Here is a 22,059-nt window from a genome sequence, read left to right as displayed (position 1 = left end):
AGACAAATGATTCATCCTTCTATAAGTCTAATCTGATGTTATTTTAGACTTGACACCTACAAAGTCAGTGCAGAATGGGAAATGGCCCTCAGGGTTTCAGAGTGAGGGTTTTTTTTAGGCTTTATCACAGTTTTCCATTCACTAGTCATGTGAAAAAAAAAGGGTTCTAAGGATCTCTAAATTCAGTTTCTTCATTTGAGAGACAGGAAAGCAATCCTAATGGAAAAGCCTGTGTGAAAGGTACATAGAGTAACTAGGAGCCTAGCAATTCATATTATAGGTACTTAATTAACTGTGTCTTTAAAATGATTGTATTAATTACGATAAAATATAACATAAATTTCATCATATAAACACATTACAATAAAGATTTGGGTACATGGTCCTGGAAGCATTTTGTTCATAGAACTGAGCAGCTGAAAGCCACTGTGTATATGACCTAGTTTGCCATTATTTGTATTCAAGAAAGTCAGGTTGAAGGCCAGAGATGGAAAATGGACTAGCTGACCAAAACTTTTCTAATTTTAGATTTAAAAATTTAACAGCAATGTTAGAGAATGCTTTCTGTCTATATAGAAAGTTTCTATAAACATCACTTTTCAGCCATTTGGAAAAGAAACTGGACTTGAGCAGGCCTACGTGTGTATTCTGGATCAGCTATTTGGCATGTGTAAAACCTCTCTGTGCTCCATTTCTTCACCTGGAAGATGGTATTATCTTCCAGAATAAGGGTGAAAATATATGGGCTCAGTTATATGATTCAGGTTATAAAACGGGCACTGGTTTAGTTGTCAATGACTGTCATTGTTAGCTGTTTGGCATATATAGACTACAGATAATAACTGTAGCTATGATGCATTTTTTTCTAGCTGCCTAATTTCAGGAATGGGGCATAGAATTCACCTCCTTTGCAGAGCATTTGCATTTATATTTGATAATCTACATTTCAGAAAAGCATTGGGAACATATTTATCACTCAATAATAGTTAGCTATTATGCTATTATGATTAAGTTTTCAAAATATTGCAGTTTGTTCCTTTCTGGTTTCCTTTCTTTTCTGGCATATTTCATTGCTTCCCAATTTAAGCAGAGCACTCATAGCACAGAATTATGATAGACACTTATTTAGCTCTAGAAGCAGTAGATTTGAATCACTTCATTTTTTCCTAAGAACACCATATTGCTATTTGTGCAATATTTTTGGTGCATTAAAACATGTAGGTAGTATGTAGATTATTTAAAATATACAAGAGGCTATGTATACATTCTGTCATTTTATGTGAAGGACTATGTATTTTTTAACCTATATATAGGGCAACCTGGAGCCAAATAATTATAATTATCAAGTAAAGACTACATTGTGTTGCATAGTTAGAGATAATTAAAGCTGTAAATATGATTAAGGTAAAACCTTGACCTTGGATGATTATTCTGGATTGTGTAGGTGACCCATCCTAATCACATTAGCCATTAAATGTGGGCAGAAAGAGATGTGACTATGGAAGAAGGGTCCAGAGATCAGTGTAGCTCTGTTGATTACAGCAGGTTTGTCCACATATCTTAGATCATCCTCCTGTAATTGGCTTCAACTACTGGACTATTCTCTGAGCTTGGAATGTGGCTTTCCTTTCTTTCTGAGTGATTTTCCCAGTTCAGTGTCAACCTGTCTTTCATTGTTCTTTCATCTTAGATGTCTTCTTAGAGTCTCAGAACCACATGTCCATCTGTGTATTAGACCTCTCTACTTAGCTGCACCACAAAGGCCTTCAGCCCAATAGGATCCAATGAGATCTCTGTTTCCTTCCCCAGAATACTCTTTCCTAGCAAATAAATGCACTGTCTGAACAAATAAAGAAGCTGGACAGCTTGGAAACAGCCCTGAACACTACTTGTACTTCAAGTCTCTAAGTTACCACCATGATCTCCAAAAACACCCCCTAAATAGCTGTGGTGATGTATTGTGTATCCTAATAAAATTTGCCTGAAGATGAGAGTACAGAACAAGCCATTAGATTAAACATAAAGGCCAGGCAGTGGTGGCACACAACTTTAATCCTAGCACTCAGGTGGATTTCCGTGAGTTCAAAGCCACCCTAGAATGAGATTGACTCAGTCTAGGAGAGAAACAGGCCAGGCAGTGGTGTCACACACCTTTAATTCCAGTACTTGGGAATCACATGCCATTAATCCCAGCACTAGGAAGGAAGTGATGCCTGGAGAAAAGTATATAAGGCATGAGGATACAGGAACTGAAGCTTTTTCAAGCTTGAGGAATCCTAGAAGTAAGATGTGGCAGTGACTTGTTCCTTTGTCTCTCTGATATTTCAGCATTTATCCCAGAATCTGGCTCCAGGTTTTTTGTTTTTATTAAAAGTCCATTTATCAATTTGTGTTACAAATATCTTAGGGACTAGGCCAGTTCTTCCTACCTCTGCATAGATAGGAATCAGCACCTACGTCCTCCCTGACTACCCTGCATCCTACTCTTGGTTCTTTCCTTCCACTTGGTACCCAGCAGACAGATGTCATTACAATTCTTTTAAGAGTTGAAAACTTGAACATGATCAATAAGATCTAGGGCTTCCTGAGCAACAGAGAAGACAAGGAAGTTATGGAGTTATGAGAACAGAGGAACCCAGAAATCTGATTGAAGCTATTCACCAACAGAAAAGAACTCCAACACAATTAACAACTGCTTAAGGCCTTCTCCCTTCCCAAACATAATCCTACAGTTTTCTAGAAACCTCACCAGAAATTCCATTTGGAGGGAAAGAACATGTACTAACCCCCTGAGTAGCCCCAGTGGCTCTTGATTTTACTGTATCAAATATAATTCCATTCGTGGTATTTCCACAGACACGCTGCCAGACCACTTTCAAAAGAGTGAGAAAAGAAAAAGAAAGTCTTAGTAACTTTTTAAGATATAACTAGAGAGCAACCAAATAAATAATATGTATCTAATGCAAAAATATTTAATTGTGCCTCTCACTTAAGAAGCACACTCTCACAGTTATTAGCTTATGGCTTACTTTCTGCTACTGTCCTTTGGAAAGTCAGTATCTCCACTTGGACACATCTTTCCTCCTGAGTACCTCTCCTTCCCCTAACTCTCCTGCTTAAAGGCTACATCAAAACATCTTTTTATAAAATCTCCAAGTCTGCTTCATACTGGCTAGTCTTGAAATTCTTTTCTGCATCAAAAACACAAATCCTGGGTTTGCCTGATCAAGGTCACAGGAAGATAAGAGAACTCTTAAGGCTATTGAGAGTGATAGTATAGAGCTATCTGTAGTCTCTATCTCATTGCCATTAAAAGCCCCAGACTTCAGCATCCTTCTGCCTAATTTATACTAATGGACCAGGAGGTCCAGCCATGGCCTTGCAGCATATTTTGACTTTCAGGCCATAGCCTGAGTGTTCCTTTCTCAGTGATGCCACTCCTAGAATCTTGCAGATTGGGGTAAAATTCCCTGCTGCAATTTCTTAAAAGTGCCTCACTTTTCACATTTAATCTAAGGGCAATTCATGTTTATATGGCCATTACTTTGTTGTATCTCTTCAAAGTTCAGCTGTTCTCAAGTGTAACCTTATTTCCATATAGTGCTGGGCACACAGTGGGTAATGGGCAAATTTCCCTTTCAAATTATAGTATCAGGTTGTTTGGTCAAACTCCACTCTAGATGCTGGGTTTAAAGTGTAATTTTTAGGTGTGATTCACTAGACTTTGAATAAAACATGTCAACCTCCACTACATGAGTGGACTTCATCTTACGAGCCTGAAAGAGAAAACATTAAGGGCCTCCCAAGTGGAAGATTTTATATGTGCAAATGCCTGCAACATCAGCACCTGCCCAGTTTGCCAACCTAACAGTCTGCTCATATGTTGGTCTGCAAATCTCCATGAAAAGAAATCTCATTTATATTCATATCACTTCAGCCAATAATTTTTTTATTTCTTGAGTAACCAATACACAATACATGTTTATAATTATTTTCTGAATAGATGAATGAATGTGTCTTTCAACCACTATTCAAATTTTTGGTGAATTTATTTATTCATTTGCAAAATAACTATAGAAGGAAATTCTTCAGTAAGTGCCTTTGTGTTTGTGTGCATTTTACTTCATTGCTATACCTACACATTGGCATGGATTTTCAGTGTTTTAAGTTTCTGGATTTAATAGGGCCCATGTTTCAAAATAAGTGCTGGAATACCTCTGAGTATTTAATTATTTTTCCAAAGGCTTTAATTATCCTCCTGGCATATGCTTTTTTTTCTGAGTTCTTAACAAAATATCCTATTTTCAAATAACACTATGTAGGAATTTAAGATCTAAGAACATTTTTTCTGAGACTATTGCTAAAATAATTTATAACAGCAACCCCAAATAATTGATCAGAACTTTCAGCTCTATGCTTTTAACTTAAGCATTAATCTTAGTGGCACAGAACATTTAGGGGTATATAAGAAAACAAGAATTATGCAGTGACTAGCTGACTTAACTACTTTGAGCAATGACACTAAGCCTTTGAGCTTAGGTTTCCTCATCTGTCAAATGAGAAACTTCACAGTTATTAAAAAGTGGGATGTCTTTATCCCACTTCCACATAATAGAGAAGAGGGCTATGAAGAGGCAGAGTGAAACTGCATGCCCTGTTGTAGTTTCATTTCTGCTGCTGTGATGAAACACCCTGACAAAAAGGAACTTGGGATTTATTTGGCTAAAAACTCTAGATTACATTCTATCATCAAGGGGAAATTCAGGCAAGAACTCAAAACTGCTAGTCATCTAACATCCACATTAAAGAGCAGAGAGAGAATAAATACATCCTTGATGCCTGCTTGTTTAAATAAAATAAAATAAATAAATAAATAAATAATAAATAATATAATAAATAATATAATAAATAATAATAAATAAATAAATAATAATAAATAAATAATAATAAATAAATAATAATAAATAATAAAATAATAAATAAATAAATAAAATAGTTTCCTTCATTCTTTTGTATTCCAGAGCCCCCTGCCTAGGGAATGGTGCTACCTACAGTAGGTTGGGTCAATCACACCCAAGATAATCCCCCAGAGACACGCTACAGCCCAACCTAATCTAGATAATTCCTTATTGGAATTTTCTCTTCCTAGGTGACTGTAGGTCATGTTGATTCAGCAATAAAAACTAACTACCATGGGTGTCAACTGGTGTGATTTAACAACCTCAAATGTGAAAGACTCCCCAATGCCAAATGCATAGTTGAAGGCTTTAAAATTTCACATTATTTATTGACTTTAGTTGGAGGAATATGCACTTGCCATAATGTGCAATTGAAGGTGAGAGATAGTTAATTCACTCCTGCCACCATGTAGGGCATATGGATGGAATTCAAGTCATCAGGCTCAGTGTCAAGCAGACAAGTACCATTAATTACCCATTTAGCAATCTGTTCAAATTTTTCCCTCTCTGACTTTCATTGCCATCTTTCTCCGCTGATTTCTCCTACTACCACAGCTAATTATAATATGTTTCGTGTTGGCCTTCTGTCACCACTGTCACAAATGAGCAAATGTGTTCAGCATTATTCAGCCCTATTCAGAAACTGTTCATCTTTGGTTCTTAGTGGGGCCACTTTATTTGAGTGTAATGATCATTTGTTAAAGGTCTACTCCTGTACCACACTGCTTGTGAGGGATGGAGTATCTGGGCAACTTTTCCTCTCTTAAGGACTTTGATGCTCAGTGTGAATGATAGAATAGAAAAAGAGGGGCCACAGGGCAGCATGCAGCTGCTTTCATAGCCATGGAGGTCTCAAGGAGGTTCTGAAGCACAGCTTAGAACTCCTACATGTAAGAATGAGGCCGGGCATGGTGGGTAATGGGAAAACCTGGATGTGACTTCCATGAAAATGACAATAGGCAGTAGACCTGGCACTAAATGTGTGATCTGTGATATGGGAATAGAAAGCCACTATGTGCATAGGAGAGGGAAAAGGGGAATTAGAGGAAGGGGGTAGAGAAGGAGAAATTTATCACCCATTCACTGACATCTGTAGTTCTTCAGTGGTTTCTCAACTCAAGAAGTTATTTAAATACAATTTCTTGTATTCAAGCAGTTGTTATCATTCCAGGCCATGTTCAATCACATACTCAGACATTTATAGTGTGAGGAACAGAGAAGGAAACATACTATCCTCAAGCTGGCACAGTGGGACTAGTACACTAATAATTGCATTGTAACTTCTCCCTAATTTGTAAAAAAAAAAAAAAAAGGCCCAGAAGGTCACTGTTGTACATGTCAGGCTGTCATAGTATTTACTTACTAGGTTTTCAAAACATACACCATGATGATCCTTTACTATTTAGTTTACATTGTTAGCACTTTGGCTCCCTGAAGACCTAAAGGTACACAGGAAAATGTTAACTGCTTTAATTTAATTTAATTTTATTATTATTTTATATGCACAGGTGTTTGGCTTCCATGTATATCTGTGTACCAAGTATGTGCCTGTTGCCCTCCAAAGCCAGAAGATGGTGTCAGATTTCCTGAAACTAGAGTTGCAGATGGTTTCAAACTACAACATGGGTGCTGGGAATTGAACCTGGTTCCTCTGGAGGAGCAGCCAGTGCTCTTAACAGCTGAGCTTATCTCTCCAGCCCTAATGTTGACTTCTTAATTTCTCATATTCAACTTATTTTTAAAGTCATTCACAGAGGCCAAACTGCATGTATTTCAGAAGTTGGAAATTCCCGAGAAGTTGTTAAAGTTGCAAAGGAAATATCTAATACAATGAATTCATAAGCAACAAAGATACTATACAACTTAGAGGATTTTTGTTATTTATTGTATCAGTAAGCTTTCTTTTATCTCATATATTTTATCAGTATACTTACATTGTGGGTTCTAAGAAGAAAAAAAGCAGAACATAATTATAATAAGTCCATGTGAAACAACTATACAGGTGTGCATGTCCATGTTCATAGACACATACATACACACACACTTTTGCACCAAAGACAATTGTAAATATGTACGCTGATGAATCATGTCATATTTGTCATGTTCTTAGGGGCAGGAAGAAAATAATATTCATGTCTTGATGACAGCTGAGCACTGAATATGAAGGTGGTCCCTGTCATTTACATGGGCCTACCTAGAATAGTTACCTGACTTTCCAGGTGATTTCAGAGAATCATTTGGCTTCCTGTTCACCTCTACTTTGTCTCCCCATTGGGGAAACAATTTAAAAGCCATCTCTAAACTAGCTTGGCTTGTTCTCATGCTAGAAGCTTTGGAAAACTAATCCCACCCTGGAAAGTAAGGTTCTAATTTGCAGAGATAAATTATTTATTGATTATGACTTTTGGACTTTTAATGGAGCTGTCTAGACACAGTGGGACTGCAAAACAAGGTAAGTCATATGAGTAGGAAATAATAGTGACATAATTTCTTCTTAATAAACAAGCAGATGTGGCATGTTTTGTAGGAAACAGTTAAACTGAATGTTTTGACATGATTTTTTCAATTTCTTTGTTCATTCCTAAATAGTCCAGTAAGTAAAGCTATGGAAAAAGTTGATTGTTTTCTCAAGTATTTTTACTATGAAATATAATTTACAATACATTATCTAAAGACATATATTAGTCATCTTATTACTTTGTTACATCTGAAGTCTTAAACAATTCTGCCATTTCCTATGTTTGCTCCCCTACTACATTGTTGGCTGCTATGCTGATTTAGAAGACAGAGTGTATGACAGGAGCCAGGAGGCTGCAGCTGAGTCATGACCATGTAAGGAGAAGTCATGAACAAATCAAAGTAGAAGCAGAGAAGGAAAGCATCAGGATGCAGTTCCTAAGCAGGCCAGCTTCACGCTGGCCACATACGTCTGCTCTGCAGTCACAAGACAGTCTGCCCTTTCTGGATCTGGTTAAACAGCAGCTCTTCTGCTTCTGCTTTGCAAACTAGATCCAGGGTGAGTCTTGATAAAAGACACAAAGCCTGTGGAAAAGATACTCTAGCTTTATTATTTTCCTATTTTTACTCTTCTGTCCATTAAAGATCATCTTTTGTGCTTGCTTCAGCAGCACACATACTAAAGCTGGAACGATTCAGGAAGATTAACATGGCCTCTGCAAAAGGATGCCATGTGAGTTTATGACATGAAGCATTCCATGTGTTTAAAAGAAGTCATGTTTTGTTAGCAGAATTTGTAAAACAAATTTAATTTTTTTCTCTAGTGTGCTTAAATTCTATTTGGATCAGCAATATCAAATTTCCTCAAATCCAACTTTACATTTTTTTCCAGCACATCTCTTTAATGATAATTTATAAAACACTGCCAGGTTCTATAAGCTTCCCCAAGGAAAGATGACCCTTCCAGAAGCTTCTTAGGATAAAACATGAAGCCATTCATAATTTCCCTGAAACAGCAGAGATAAAGGAGAATTACCCTGGGTATCTGTGGTGCATGCCACTTTACCTCCTCCAGCAAATGGTCCAGCCAGCACAAAGAAGCACCTAAACTTTTGGTTGAATTCTGCCCTCTCTATGAAAAATTTTATATATTTAACATTTACATTTACTTGCCCTAAAGCTACTCTAATTGCCTCATTCCTGGGAATAAGATTTCATTATTTTATATGAAAGCATGAATACATTTTTCCTTTCTCAGGGATAATAATAAGGTGTCAGGTAAGTGTTCATCTTTTCTGTTTCACCTGCTGCTTCACATTTGCAGGTTCCCCTTTCAGCTTGCGGCAGATGTCTGCCACACTGGCATTTGCAGTACCTGTTTCTGCTGCAGGCCATTGCCCTTTTCAACTTTCTTCAGGAAATGAGCTGTTTTGCTTAGTCAAATCTCATTACTCTTTCCATAATTGCCTTAGATTGCAGTTCATTATCAGAGAAGAATCTCAGCTTTGACTGGTAATGCTGCTGAGGACATGACTAACGTGTCCTTCTATATGCTTTAAAGAAATACATATCATTTAAAAGTAAAAGTACGTGCAACTAATTACCTCACTCTTTATCCTTTTTGCCTCACAGATTAAACAAGATACATTCCAGAGTTCAGTGGTGAGACCTAAGATACACAGCCTTCTGTTTGAAAGCTTTCTCATTATCAAGAAGATAGTATGTGCAAGTTAATTAGTCTAAAGTCAGAAAAATTGTGGAAAAATAATGAGTATGAATCTAGAGATCCTCACAGCACTTAGCAACACTGATTCCTTAAGCATAACCATAGCTATTGCTGGACTGAGATGTGTTTTACTAGATAAAATGAATTGATATTACTTTTATCAATTTGTACCTGTGTGTATGCATGTCCACATGTGTGGGGGTAAAGTGTGTGTGTGTGTGTGTGTGTGTGTGTGTGTGTGTGTGTGTGTGTGTGTGTGTGTAACAGTGAAATTCAAGCTGTTGATTAGGGTCTCTGGCCAACTGTGCCAAACTCACTTATTTCCAGATTCCTTCTTAATTTTAGCTCTTCTCAATGAGCTTAATCACATTCTTACCAATCTGGCCTTATAGTTAAGTGGCTCATAATACTTGGGGGTGGGATTGACATTTGCTTCCTTTTATTTCCAGTCTAGGAAAGAAATGAAGCACATCTAATTTTAAATAGCTTCAGGAAAATATCTATTGTTAATAAGACAAAAGCTAGCTAAACAAAAATAGATTATTTTAGACTTTAAAATCTAATTGTTATTATGAAAGGAAACTTTAAAAGGTCATTTTCTTGATTCACTACATACCTGGCCTTCACCAAACTTAACTCAGAAACAGTTAGAAATGTGTAACTATAGAAAGTCAGTTCATCAGAAAGACAAGGACTCTTTGTGTTCATTCACTTAATTAGAGCTTCAAGTTAGAGAAAGAAAAAAAACTGACAGAGCTAAAAGAGAAAAAGAAAATTCCTGTCGTGTTAAGAAAACATGGTGATGCTATTTCATAGTTTGATGAAAAGACTGGAACGTCACCAGCTAACTTGACCAAAGCATCAATAAAATTACATGCAAAAATTGAGAATTCTCTAATTTTCATGTAATGTCACCTATTCAGACTGTATATCACTCCTCAAAATGATCCTCAATGAAACTCTTGTAGAGATTTTTATCTGATTTTAATAGAATAAAATTACATAGCAACATAAATTATTGTTTTTGAAAATTCTCTCACTCAAAACATACTTCTCACACAACCTTCAGGTCAAGAAAGACGGCACAAGAAAAATGAAAAAAAAAACATTTGGATTAAACAATTAATAAAATGCAAAATATCAAATTTTGAATATGTACTTAGAGAGGAACTCTGAAGGAAGGGTGTGTCTTTAAGGCCTTGTATTTAAAAAGAGAAATTCTTAAAGTCAGTGACATGTTTCATCTGAAGAAACAAGAGAAAGAAAAGTCTAGAAAAACCAACTGTGGCAAGAAAGAGTAGGAAGATAAGAGAATTAAAGAACTGGGAAAGCAAAAAATAGCAGGGAGCATTAAAGAAGTCACACAGCTTCTCGTGTGTGAGAGAAAAGGTGCATAAACTAGAAAGCGGGCCCTAAAGGAAATAAAAATAAAATCACTAATATGGGGATTGAGACATGGCTAGTTCCAACAGATACAACAACTATTAGAAGGATACCCAGGAAGTATTTTATAAACATTAGTCCAGTGTTGCAAGCTACAAAAATAAGTAGGTTTGTGGAAAACAAAATTTGGTACACCCTACAGAAAAATCAAATATTAATATGTTGGTTATATTTAACTCATAATATGGAAGTCTCCTCACCACTGTCCACACCACCACAATAAACCAAACTTCAGACTCAGTGAATTTCATTCATGAATTTTACAAAAAAGAAAGGAAAGAGTCTATCAATCTCATATTCATCATACTGTATGGGCCACACTAATTTGATTCCATGGGTTATAAGTGAATAGAGTATGGGAAGTTGGGAGGGTGATGAGTTTAGAGGGGCAGCTGTCAGGCAAGAATGGGGGTGGATATGTATAAAATTTTCAAAGAATAAATAAAAGTATTTAAAAATAAAGTAGGAAGAAATATTTTCCATTTTATATGTGAAGACAGTATTTCCTGAAATCTAGTAATGTTTCTCATGAGCAAAAATAAAATGATTTCCATAAGTATATATTATATATAATATGATATATATATATATATATAATTACATACAAGCTTTTCCATGTCAACAAAGACTCCATAAAGTGGTTAAATAAAAGATGAATAGAATTGAGATAGTGGAGAAAATAATGTATTCAAAGACCAAACTTTAATTATAAAATGGGAGGGAGAACTGAGTAGAACTAATTACCACAGGTTGTCGTCCAACATCCACAGGCATGCTATGTATACATAGCCCCACACTCACACATGTGAATAAGAAATAAGAATAAGAACATGAGCATATTTGCTAAGAGGTTTTTTATATTTAACACATAATGAGTGAAAATACACTGAAGTTTTTGCAAATAACTGTGTCCGTTTTAATTTTGAAAGCTCTGTATATGCTTTCAGAAGACAATCTATATACAAGTCACAGAGGAATGACCTGAGCAATTTACATAAGCTTAGAGAAAACACTGAAATTGAATCAATTCTATCATTATTTATATAATATAATTATATACATATGTAAATATTCACATGGATTCATTTAGCTGTTCATCTTCTTTTCACTTATACAAACACATATCTTTTATGAAAAATACTCTCCAAATAATAAAAAAATCACAAGTATTATAAAAGCTGCAATATTTTTAAAATCCTAGCTATTTGCAAATAGATTTTTTAACACAAATAAAATGAGTCTCCTTTAAAGTTTAAAAGAGTGCTGTAAATTCATATTCTATGATTCCAACTGAGATTTTTCTTAAATATAATTTGTGAGTCTTTTGTTTGTAAACAGATCAATCCCCACTTAAAGATATGAATAGGAGGTATAAAATCAATTTCTGCCCTACATTGTACAGTTACAACTATTGAACATCTGTGGACTGAACTTGGAATCACAAGCTCTGATGACCAGCCCACACCCAAGGGATGCCAGGGGTCATGTATGTCCAGGGGCTGGCAATCAGCTCTGCTCTTCCCTCCAGTCGCTGTGTATCAGGGCTGGTCCTAGTGACGGTTGCTATGCATGAGATCCTGACACCACCGGTGGCTATGTCACTCACATGTCTTACCTGAATCACCAGTCTTACAATACATGGATGCAACAGGTAACTATCCTTTATCTAGAAATTTGCTAAGATCAGCCAGGAAACTGTTTTTAGGAATAGATGACCACTGGTATTAATTATAGGAATGAGGGTTTTATTTTCCCTAACAATCTAACACCATGGATATCTTCCAAAGTTTTGTAATCCCACTCCCCATGTCGCTACTCTCAAGAAGGTTTGTCTTTGTTTAATATTCCTTCCCACCAGGTTATACTTTTTCAATCAAGCTTGTTGTAAACTTTTGGCTCAAATTTGGACAAAACAATGCTAATTTGGCAGAGAATAAAGAATACAAAATTCCAAAAGTTCTGGTTTTAAAGCATTTGACAATTTAACATACACACACACACACACACACACACACACACACACACACACACACGCATGCATGCATGCACGCACGCACAGTGCAGAAATGTCCTTGTTAATCACCTAGATTTAAAGTGTGGCTAAGTATGGTGATTTAAGATTTGTGTTACAGCTAAGAAACTTACCCCGGCTTTGTGTCATTCACAACACAGTGGTAGGTAAATGTTCCAAACATTTGAACTCCTAAAATTCCATACAGAAGAAGGAAAAAAAGGAGGAAAATTGAAACACTCCAAATTTGTTCTCCTGACCGCCTAGGGAAAAGAGAAAAGTTAGATAAGATATATTAAATACTGCCCCCAAGTTCCATAAATGCTCCTCTTAATGTATGCACCAAGCTTACTTTAAAATATTTGTAATTCTGGTCCTTGGCAGTTCAAATCGGAAATAAATCCTGAAAGCCCGGATCATAATGAGTGGCCGTGGGATCCGCAGCATGCCCCAAGGTGACATCTGATCAACTATGTCAGCTATTTCAAATACCTACAGATGAAAAGATGCACAAGCTTAGACTCCCCTTAGTGTTGCTTATTGCAGTGGAATGGGTAGTAATACAAGAATGTGCATCCTGTACCTACACTGTATTTCACCAAGAATCACATCCAAGCCACTATAGCTATCCTAAGAGAAATAAATCCATAAACTAGTGAAAGTGCCCTAAATCTCCACTTTCTAGTTCTTCAAGCCATGTTTTTTTTTTAAATCATAAAATAAAATGCCAACCTTTGAGCTGTTTCTCACTTATAGTATCTTTGACTATCTAGAAAACAAAAGAATAGGGAAAATGTTAAAATATTATTAAAATATGGAAAATGACCACCTACTTCCTAGCAGAAGCAAAATAATCACAAAAATCTGTTCACCTAACATACAATAGTTTATTAAATGGAAAAGACACATGATTATGAGAGGTGAAATCAGGCCACAGAAGAGGTACACTTCATAAAAATGAAAAAGGACAGCTAATCAACAGCCACCATCAAGAGTTGGAAAGATGAAATGCACATTTGTATTCTGAATTTTTATTATTAATTAATTAATTGTGTGTATGTAGTGTGTGTGTGTGTGTGTGTGTGTGTGTGTGTGTGTGTGTGTGCATACACATGTGTGACAGTTCACAGGTAAGTGCCAGACACAAACTGAAGGAGTCAGTTCTCTCCTTCTACCATGTAAATATCAGGGATCTAACTCAGGAAGTCAAGCTTGGTGGAAAGTGCCTTTAGCTGATGAACCATCTCATCAATGCCTGTTCTGAATTTTTTAAACAAAGACTGGAAGAATAGGGATCTGACTTACAATATTCCACTAAAAGCTAACAATAATGCATTGATCGTTTAATTTTTTGTTTGAAAGGTAAATCTCGTGTTGGTTTCTTAGTAAAACCAAACTAAAAAAATCAAATCAGAACTAGAGAACATAGTGACTGTACTTAAATGTAAAATCATGCCTGAAAGAATCTGAGACTGAATTATACTATTTCCCAGTAAAATGTTCTGTAAAAGCTTCTTATACACAATTTCTATTTATTAAAATAAAGCATTTATATTTGTAATTTGCTTGGTGTTGTCTAATATCTATCTCAATATTAATAGTTTCATCTGTTTTTAGTGAGAATTTAGTTCAGAACTTAGGATTTCTTAGATTTAACTTTTGATTATAAAAATTAGATATCTCACTCCAAATCTTTCATTATATTTCATTGACAATATGTTTAAAGTTGTTTCATGAGGAAAAACTACCTTTAATATTGATTTTAATTTTTGTGAAAAACTCACAATTGTAATCAACAATAATTTAAATGTTACAAGTAGAATTTTCTATCCATAAACATGTAAAATAAACAATATATGAAATATAAGAAACACAACCACATTTGAAATATATTCTTCAATATTTCTAGATAAATTTTGAATGAAAAATAATACCCACTTTTAAAAACATCTCTTTGCGATTTAAACATATTTAATTACCTGTAACACAAGGGAAACCCAAAGGCAAAAGACCATGAATCCATCAAAAACACACCAACGATCCTTCACATAGGAGCTATCACCCTGAAAATAAATTCCACAGGGGTTGTCAGGCAAAATGAATTTATATATGTATATTAATTCTATGATGGGAATAGTCTAAGTTAATTCAGTACAGACCATTTACAATTTTCATATCACAATAAAACAGAACTTCTAAAAGAGTATTTTTAGCACTTTAAAATGGCAATTTTTTAAAGCAAATAATTGACGAGGTGGGAATTTGCAGAATCCTGAATTCAGGATGTTAAAAGGAAAGTATCTATTTGTTCTCTTAGCCTCACAAACCTAACATGTAGTAACAGAGGGCAACTAATCATATCAAGTTCTAAGGCAGCTTGCCCCCTAAGGCCCAGAGCACGCTATAGGCAATGAGGCCTTTAAAACTGGTTGACCACCCACTGCTAGTAGGAAAGATAACCAGGAAGTAATAGTGAAGGAGAAAATTTCCTTAATTTGCAAAGAAAAGATATGTTGACTTTAATTGGGAAGATATGGTCAAAGAAAATGAAGATTTATTGCTTTCATTATTAACAGGGACTGTATCCTGAGGTCAGAATGTGTATTTCAATGAAATGGGATTTGAATGAGAATTTCTTTCTGAAATAACAGTGTCAATAAAAATGGAGGGCAGACAATATCTGGGCTTTGGGCAGAAATCATCATGCTTGTCAAGGAGGATATGAGTTATTTAAGACCTGTCTGTCAGTTTGTATAAAGGTAAACAGTTGAAGGCTGCCAATCAATTATTCGGTGTAAGAAAGTATCTAAAAGTGCCTTGCAAATACTTAACAAAGAGAGATACTAAATACATTTAGAGGGATATATTTTGCAGTCAGAAATGATAAGCAATGGTAGCTTCATGAGCATGTGGTTTGTTGTACTAGCTTCCCAGGGTCATTCTGTTACTATATCTTAGCATTGTTAATTATTATTCCAACAGTGTTCAGTAGATGCATGCTTATTATTATTATTATTATTATTATTATTATTATTATTATTATATTTTTATTTATTTTGTTTTTGGAGACAGGTTTACTCTGTGTGTAGCCCTGGCTGTCCTGGAACTCACTCTGTAAACCCCTCTGGCCTCAAACCCACAGAGATTCACCTGCCTATGCCCCCCAAGTGCCAGGATTATAGAAATGCCACCACCTGTCTGATGCATTCTACTTTTATCTAGATCTATTGCCAGATAAGAAACAGACAACTGAGATTCATTTGAAGAATTCAGATTACAATACATGGGATGATCTTCAGTACCTCAGATATACATCATTTCAATCGGTTAGCTGTTCCTTTAGAGATTTAGTCAATAAGAATACTTCTGAAGAGAGGCAATTAAAAACCTTCTCAGGTACAAATTAGACCCTGTTATTCATGGATGAAAATACTTCACTGGTCTTCACTGACCATAGCAGGAACTCTTGGGTCATGCTGGTCCCTACCAGAGGCCATCTGACTCTACAAATCTGCCAACTTCTGTTTGAGCACAGCCTAGCTATCACTTCCAACTCCTCAGGCCTCTCCTAAGTACTAGCTGCTCCATGTATGTGTGTGTGTGTGCGTGTGCGTGTGTGTGTGTGTGTGTGTGTGTGTGTGTGTTCCTTTTCTCCCTCCGCTATGCCCTCTAAATACCACACTTCCTTATCTTTCAATTTTCCTTTTCTTTCTCCAAGAACTTTTTGATATCCTACAAGGATATTTTTCAATTTCTATCTCTGTGTGTATGTTTCTAAATATGTAAATACATCTTGCTCAGTCTATATAATGTTACTTGTATGTATCTGTTTTTAGGGCTGGCCATTTAAAAAAGAGCAAGGAGGGGTTTATGGGAGGGTTTGGAGGGAGGGAATGGAAGGGGAAATGTTATAATTACAGTATAATCTCAAAAGTAAAATAAATAATAAAAAATTAAAAATGAAACAAATATTCATAACATCACTCTACATGTGTAGACAAACACAAGCTTCAGCCCTGTAAGTGAACAAAGGCAGCATCCTTTTGCAAGTTGCGAGTGAGAAATGAGAGGCAATGGCATACTGCTGGCAAGTGAATTAAATAGGAAAAGTTTTTAGCAGACAGCTACTAATTAACATTTTTAAAACTTTCACAATTTAATTGAAGACAGCAAAGCAATTCACTTGAGAAATATGGGGTCTTCCAAAACATCTCTGTGGACAGATATATTTTTATCTTGATGTTTTTATTTCTAAAAATGTCTGTATTGTCATGCAACTGTAAAAACAAGACAAATTCACAAACATAAAACTACAAAACAATAAAATTTAAATTAGTAACATAAATTTATTGTGACAGGTAACCTTTTTGATAAATTGAACTTCATTAAAACTTTCATTTTACAATCAAGAATGGAATGTCAAACCCAACTTGCTGTTTTTGATGACATCCATGCTGAAGAATTGTGTGGTACCAAATAATGAAGCTATAGTTTGGAATTAACATCAGAAAATCAGCAATTAGCATCACTCACTTAACTGCTGCACTCTAATGATCACGAATCAAGATAATGAAAAATACTCAAACTTTGGTTCAGGACAATCAGATCTCAGATTTAACAGTAACTTCAGCTAGCATTTAAACACAAGTTTTAATGAGCTGTGATGTTCTGACTACTTCAAGATAATATTAGCAATACAGAATAATTAAAGTTGACACTACATGTGCATCTACTCTAATTATTCCTAATTAAAAGCAGAAATACACTTATCTGGTTTTCATTTTTAATTTGTCATTTCTTATAGATTGAAATCAGAAAAATAGTTTTTGAGTTTAGCAAACAGTTAAATCAAGTATAATATATGAATCTGTGTGAGTCCTGATTCTGAGAAAGCAACTTAAAGATATTTATAACAATCAAGGGAATATGAACATCAACTGGTAGTTAACCTATTTTACAAATTATTGTTAATTTTGCCTTATACAATGATGATGTTTTGGGGAAGCAAATGAAAAAATTATCAGCAATGCAAAGGAAGTTATTTCTGAAGTGAGTTAGTAGCTCAGATTTTCTTTAAAATGAAATATAGCTGTTCAATTATTGATCTTTATGCAGGCTGTGATTCATAATTTTATAATAAAACATTAGAAATGCACACCACAATGCATTGACTATCATGATTCTCCATTAAGGACAGTACCACAATGCATGATGGATAAAGAGAAGTGAAGAGAAGAGAGTGATAGCTAACTCTGTGTCAAGAATCATTTTATTAAGACTCCCAGTCCTGGCACAGGGTCTCACATGCCCCGGAACCTCCCCAGTGTGTAGGAGACAGACTTTGAGTCAATATGTCGTCAAGCCTTAAAGCCCACACTATACCACTCTCTCCAAATGGGACAATGTAAGCTACTCCTGGAACAGCATCTTTTCATATTCCTAATCTCTGAACAGGTTAGTGCTATAGAACCAGGCAAAAGTCTCTCTCTTTTTTTCTTTTTTTTTTAAAAAAAATTTTTCTTAAAAGTGTAATTTATTTGTATTTCCCAAGGGTACCAATCAGATGTACATATTATTTTCCTTGTAGTTCCCAGGATTCTGTATCTCTCCTTTCCTCTTTTTATTCTTTTATATGTTCAAAACATCCAGGTTTATGAAAGCCAGCAAATGCCATCATGCTCTGATTTTATCATGTGACATTTATCTTGTGTTCAGTACATCAACAAATACTAAATTGCCTCCTTGAGGGTCCATAACCATTATAGGCCATGGCTTTAGGTCTAGATGGCACAATACACTCAACCCTAGACTCATGAAACATATACTTAAAGCAACTAGCTGTGTGGTGGTATTCTAATTGTACTGAAATGTGATTTTGGTTGTATGTTAATAAATAAAGTTGCCCGGGGGTCAGAGCTATTAGAGCCATAGACAGAGTGTGGCGGTGGTGGCACACGCCTTTAATCCCATAGATCTCTGTGTGTTCAGGGATACAGCCAGCATTGGAGACATATGCCTTTAAGACCTGGGGGGCTGCACATACAGTGACGAGGCAGTCACGTGTTTGGGTTTACAACCAATGGGAAGGCAGAATGACTATGAAACGACTTACTCACAGGGAAATAGCTCTCTTTCGGGAAGCCAGGACCACCACAGGAGGAAGGGTAAGATTTTAGCTCTGAGCTCTGACCTCTCGGCTTTCTCTTTTACATTGGTTCTGTTTTTCTTATTTAGTAAGACGGTTGGTTACATCTACAGATATCCTAAGGCTTTGTATCTTATAAAATGCAATTAACTTTAAAAATATTTTTTCTTTATTAAGATTTTTTAATTCATTTTACATACCAACCACAGATCCCCCTCATCTCTCCTCCCACTTCCCCTCTAGCCTTCTCCCCCAAGCACTCCCCCCATCCCCTACTCTGAAAAAGTAAGGCCTCCTATGGCTAGTCAGCAAAGCCTGGTACATTCAGTTAAGTATTTCTACCAATTTTTGGAGTCATGCTCTTTAAAAATTTCAATCTCAATAATATAAAAATGCACTGTATTTGGACATTCATACAAAAATACTACCGAGTTGATTAAAATATTCAATGTTCTTTGTTCATTAACTCAAATGAAAAGAAAACACTCACCTTGACAATACCCCGGATGTGCATTTTTGCTATCATCTCTGCAGTGTAGAGAAACATCAATAAAGTGTCCAAGGTGAAGGTCACATACTGCAGAGGAGGATAGTGCTCGAAGGTCATGGGTGTGTTCATGCACACTGAGATGACGCTGATGATGGCACAGATGCGAAGCAAAGAGTGTACCCACTGCAACAAAGGCCAAAGCTACTTTGTGACACTATGAACTGAGACCTTTGACTTGTCTTAGAAAGCACACTATTTGAAAGACATAACACTTTGGTTCAAATAGATCACTAGTGCAGAGGGGAAAAAGAAGGGAACATCTACTGAGTTCATAAGGCACACTCAATATTTTCACACATTTTATAATGCTTATTTCTCAAAGCAGCTCATTTTCCACATGAACTTACCAAGGTTCTGAAAAGATTATGAAACATTCCTGTTTTTATACATTAATAGATGCTAAACCAAAGGTTAATTTAAAGGCAATCAGACCACTCTGTGGGAAATTCTTGTTCTCTACATAATATAGCAACCCACCCTCAATGAACTTGGGTGTGACTTTTCTTTCTTTTGTCTCCATGAAGCTCCCAGAATTAGCAGCCATGTCCTAGTTACTATAACTTCTTCAGCATCTTAAACAATGGTCTATCATAGCAGATCACAAATGATTTTTAAAATGGATTTGATATAGAACACTCCTATACACAGGTTTTTAAAAAATACATCACATATAATCTCCCTACATAAAAGATATTTCTGGGCCAATGAGATCTCTTTTGCCATACAAGCCTGGTGATTTATGTTTAATCCCTGGACCCTATTGTTGAAGGATATAATAAACTTCAAAAAGCTGTTTTCTGATACCCCCACACACACTACACATGCACACACACAAATAAAAATAAATTTTAAAAATTCAAAAATCATTTATAAAATTATCATTGTAGAAAAAAGATAATGAATGAGGCTGTCTCTTTTCAGAGAAAACACTTTGTACATTTAGCCTACAATCTCTTTTAAAATTAAATTTCTGCAGTTCTAGACACACATTGATGTACTGTCTAAAGATTTTAATCAACCCTAAAATAAGAAGAAAGAAATAAAAACAAATGGGTATATATTTAGTGTACTCACATACAATCTTTCATTTTAAAAGTAATGCCTAGGATGAAAGGGGTTAGTTGTATATACATGCTAAACTCACAGAGTGAATATTGCTACTGGATTACTCAGTACACAATTTTTTAAACATAATTAGTGTCATTTATTAACTACATTTTGGATATACATATGAGTGTATCTCTGTGTGTGTCATTATGTTAATCACTAATTCTATTTTCTTGTTTCAGGGGTATAGTTTGATCATAGATGGATCATGCATCTCTATAAACTAGCAAGCCTTAAGCTGAAAATTAAGAATGACTGACAGAACTTTGAGAAGACTGAAACTCTTGTACGTTGATGAGTAGAGTCTAATATTTTCCCAAGCATAACAATATTTACATAAAAGCATAGTGAAAACAGAAGACACATATATTTCATTGTGTTTTAAGAGTTGATATACTGATGTACTGTCAGACTTCAAATATGAAGTTTGACAAACTCTCCAATAAATGTCAGAATGTAAATTCAACCCTATCTGGACTCCTCCAATATAAATAATCTAATTACCAGGAGATTTGAAAGATGGGCTATTTTACAACAAATAGGCTTTGATCTTGAAGAATTATAATTAATCATTAGTAATTTTAGTCAAAGACTCTGGGGTTACACTTATAATTCCACCTTTCAAAGTTCTTAGAAAGTTTTTAATGGACTAGACATCAAGAGAATGTTAGTGAGAGGTTTATTTTCTAGTCACTTTAGTTATCTATATATGAACAGAAGACTTACTATGAATCTATAAATGCTCATCTCTTGGTATATATATATATATATATATATATATATATATATATATATATATGGTATAGCCAATACATCACTACTTTGTAGTATAGTAAGCAAGATATTATACAGTTGCCTCTCAATATCTGTCCCCACATCAGAAGCTCAAATATGAGGGGGCCTGGGTACCTTCTACAAATGGATAATGTTTATGCATTACTTACATATATTCTCTGATATAGTTTAAATCATTTTAGGATGGTTCACAATACTTAAAATTATTTAAAATCCTATATACCAATCTGTTTCTGAAAGAATAAGGAAGAAAAATACATACATGTTCATTACAGATGCAAGTTTCATTCAAATATTTTGACTCTGTGGTTGGTCAAAATTGGGTATAGAACAGAGGAACAAATGTGTCTGTGTGTCTATTTATATTTATAGACAAATCTAAAATTGGATAAGTGAAGAGAAGTTCATTCGATCTATTTGAGGAAGTGGCAAATGAAGAAGATGTAAAATCCAGATAGCCCTAATGGAAAAGGAGAATTTAACTTACCAACAGAAATGAGATGGGACCTTGAAGACCAGAGCACATGAACAAAAGATACCAATACTGATAAGCTAGATAGTATAGGAAAGTAGAAGACTCTAGTAGATAATGTAGAGACACAGGAAAGGGGTGGTCACTGGCCAGGAGAGAGCCTGGTCACAAAGAGGTGTCCATGTAATGCCAACACATTTTAATTTATAGTGGGAGTCCTAAGGATGTTTCAACAGTTATAAAGCACAAGGATAATATCATCAGAGAGTGCAATATACAAAGACCTGTGAGCAGGCTATGGAAGTCTTCCAGGAGCAGGCTAGTAAAACTCAGGGGAAAGCCAGCCTGACTAACTTTGTCCTGCTTAGGGGAGGAGCAAGCACTGAGAGTGCCTT

General features: G+C 35.4%; 1 protein-coding gene and 1 non-coding gene across 5 annotated transcripts in view; one reads left to right on the top strand and one right to left on the bottom strand.

Moving 5' to 3' along the window:
- Nalcn (sodium leak channel, non-selective) overlaps window positions 1-22,059 on the bottom strand; it is a 309,764-nt gene that overhangs the window by 263,024 nt on the left and 24,681 nt on the right. For all 4 annotated transcript variants that reach the window (XM_028868293.2, XM_028868291.2, XM_028868295.2 and 1 more), the window contains exons 3-6: window positions 19,231-19,413; window positions 14,575-14,658; window positions 12,948-13,087; window positions 12,730-12,858 (exon numbers count right to left, since the gene is read on the bottom strand). In XM_028868293.2, coding sequence (XP_028724126.1) covers window positions 12,730-12,858; window positions 12,948-13,087; window positions 14,575-14,658; window positions 19,231-19,413 — 536 coding nt within the window. The remainder of the gene's footprint in view (window positions 1-12,729; window positions 12,859-12,947; window positions 13,088-14,574; window positions 14,659-19,230; window positions 19,414-22,059) is intronic.
- LOC114692516 lies at window positions 8,071-8,181 on the top strand. Its single transcript, XR_003734435.1, has one exon. It is a non-coding gene; the product is annotated as a U6 spliceosomal RNA (small nuclear RNA).

This window comes from Peromyscus leucopus, chromosome 9 (assembly GCF_004664715.2).
Source record: "Peromyscus leucopus breed LL Stock chromosome 9, UCI_PerLeu_2.1, whole genome shotgun sequence".
In the NCBI taxonomy this organism is placed as follows: Eukaryota; Metazoa; Chordata; class Mammalia; order Rodentia; family Cricetidae; genus Peromyscus; species Peromyscus leucopus.
This window is presented reverse-complemented; position numbering and strand designations above follow the sequence as displayed.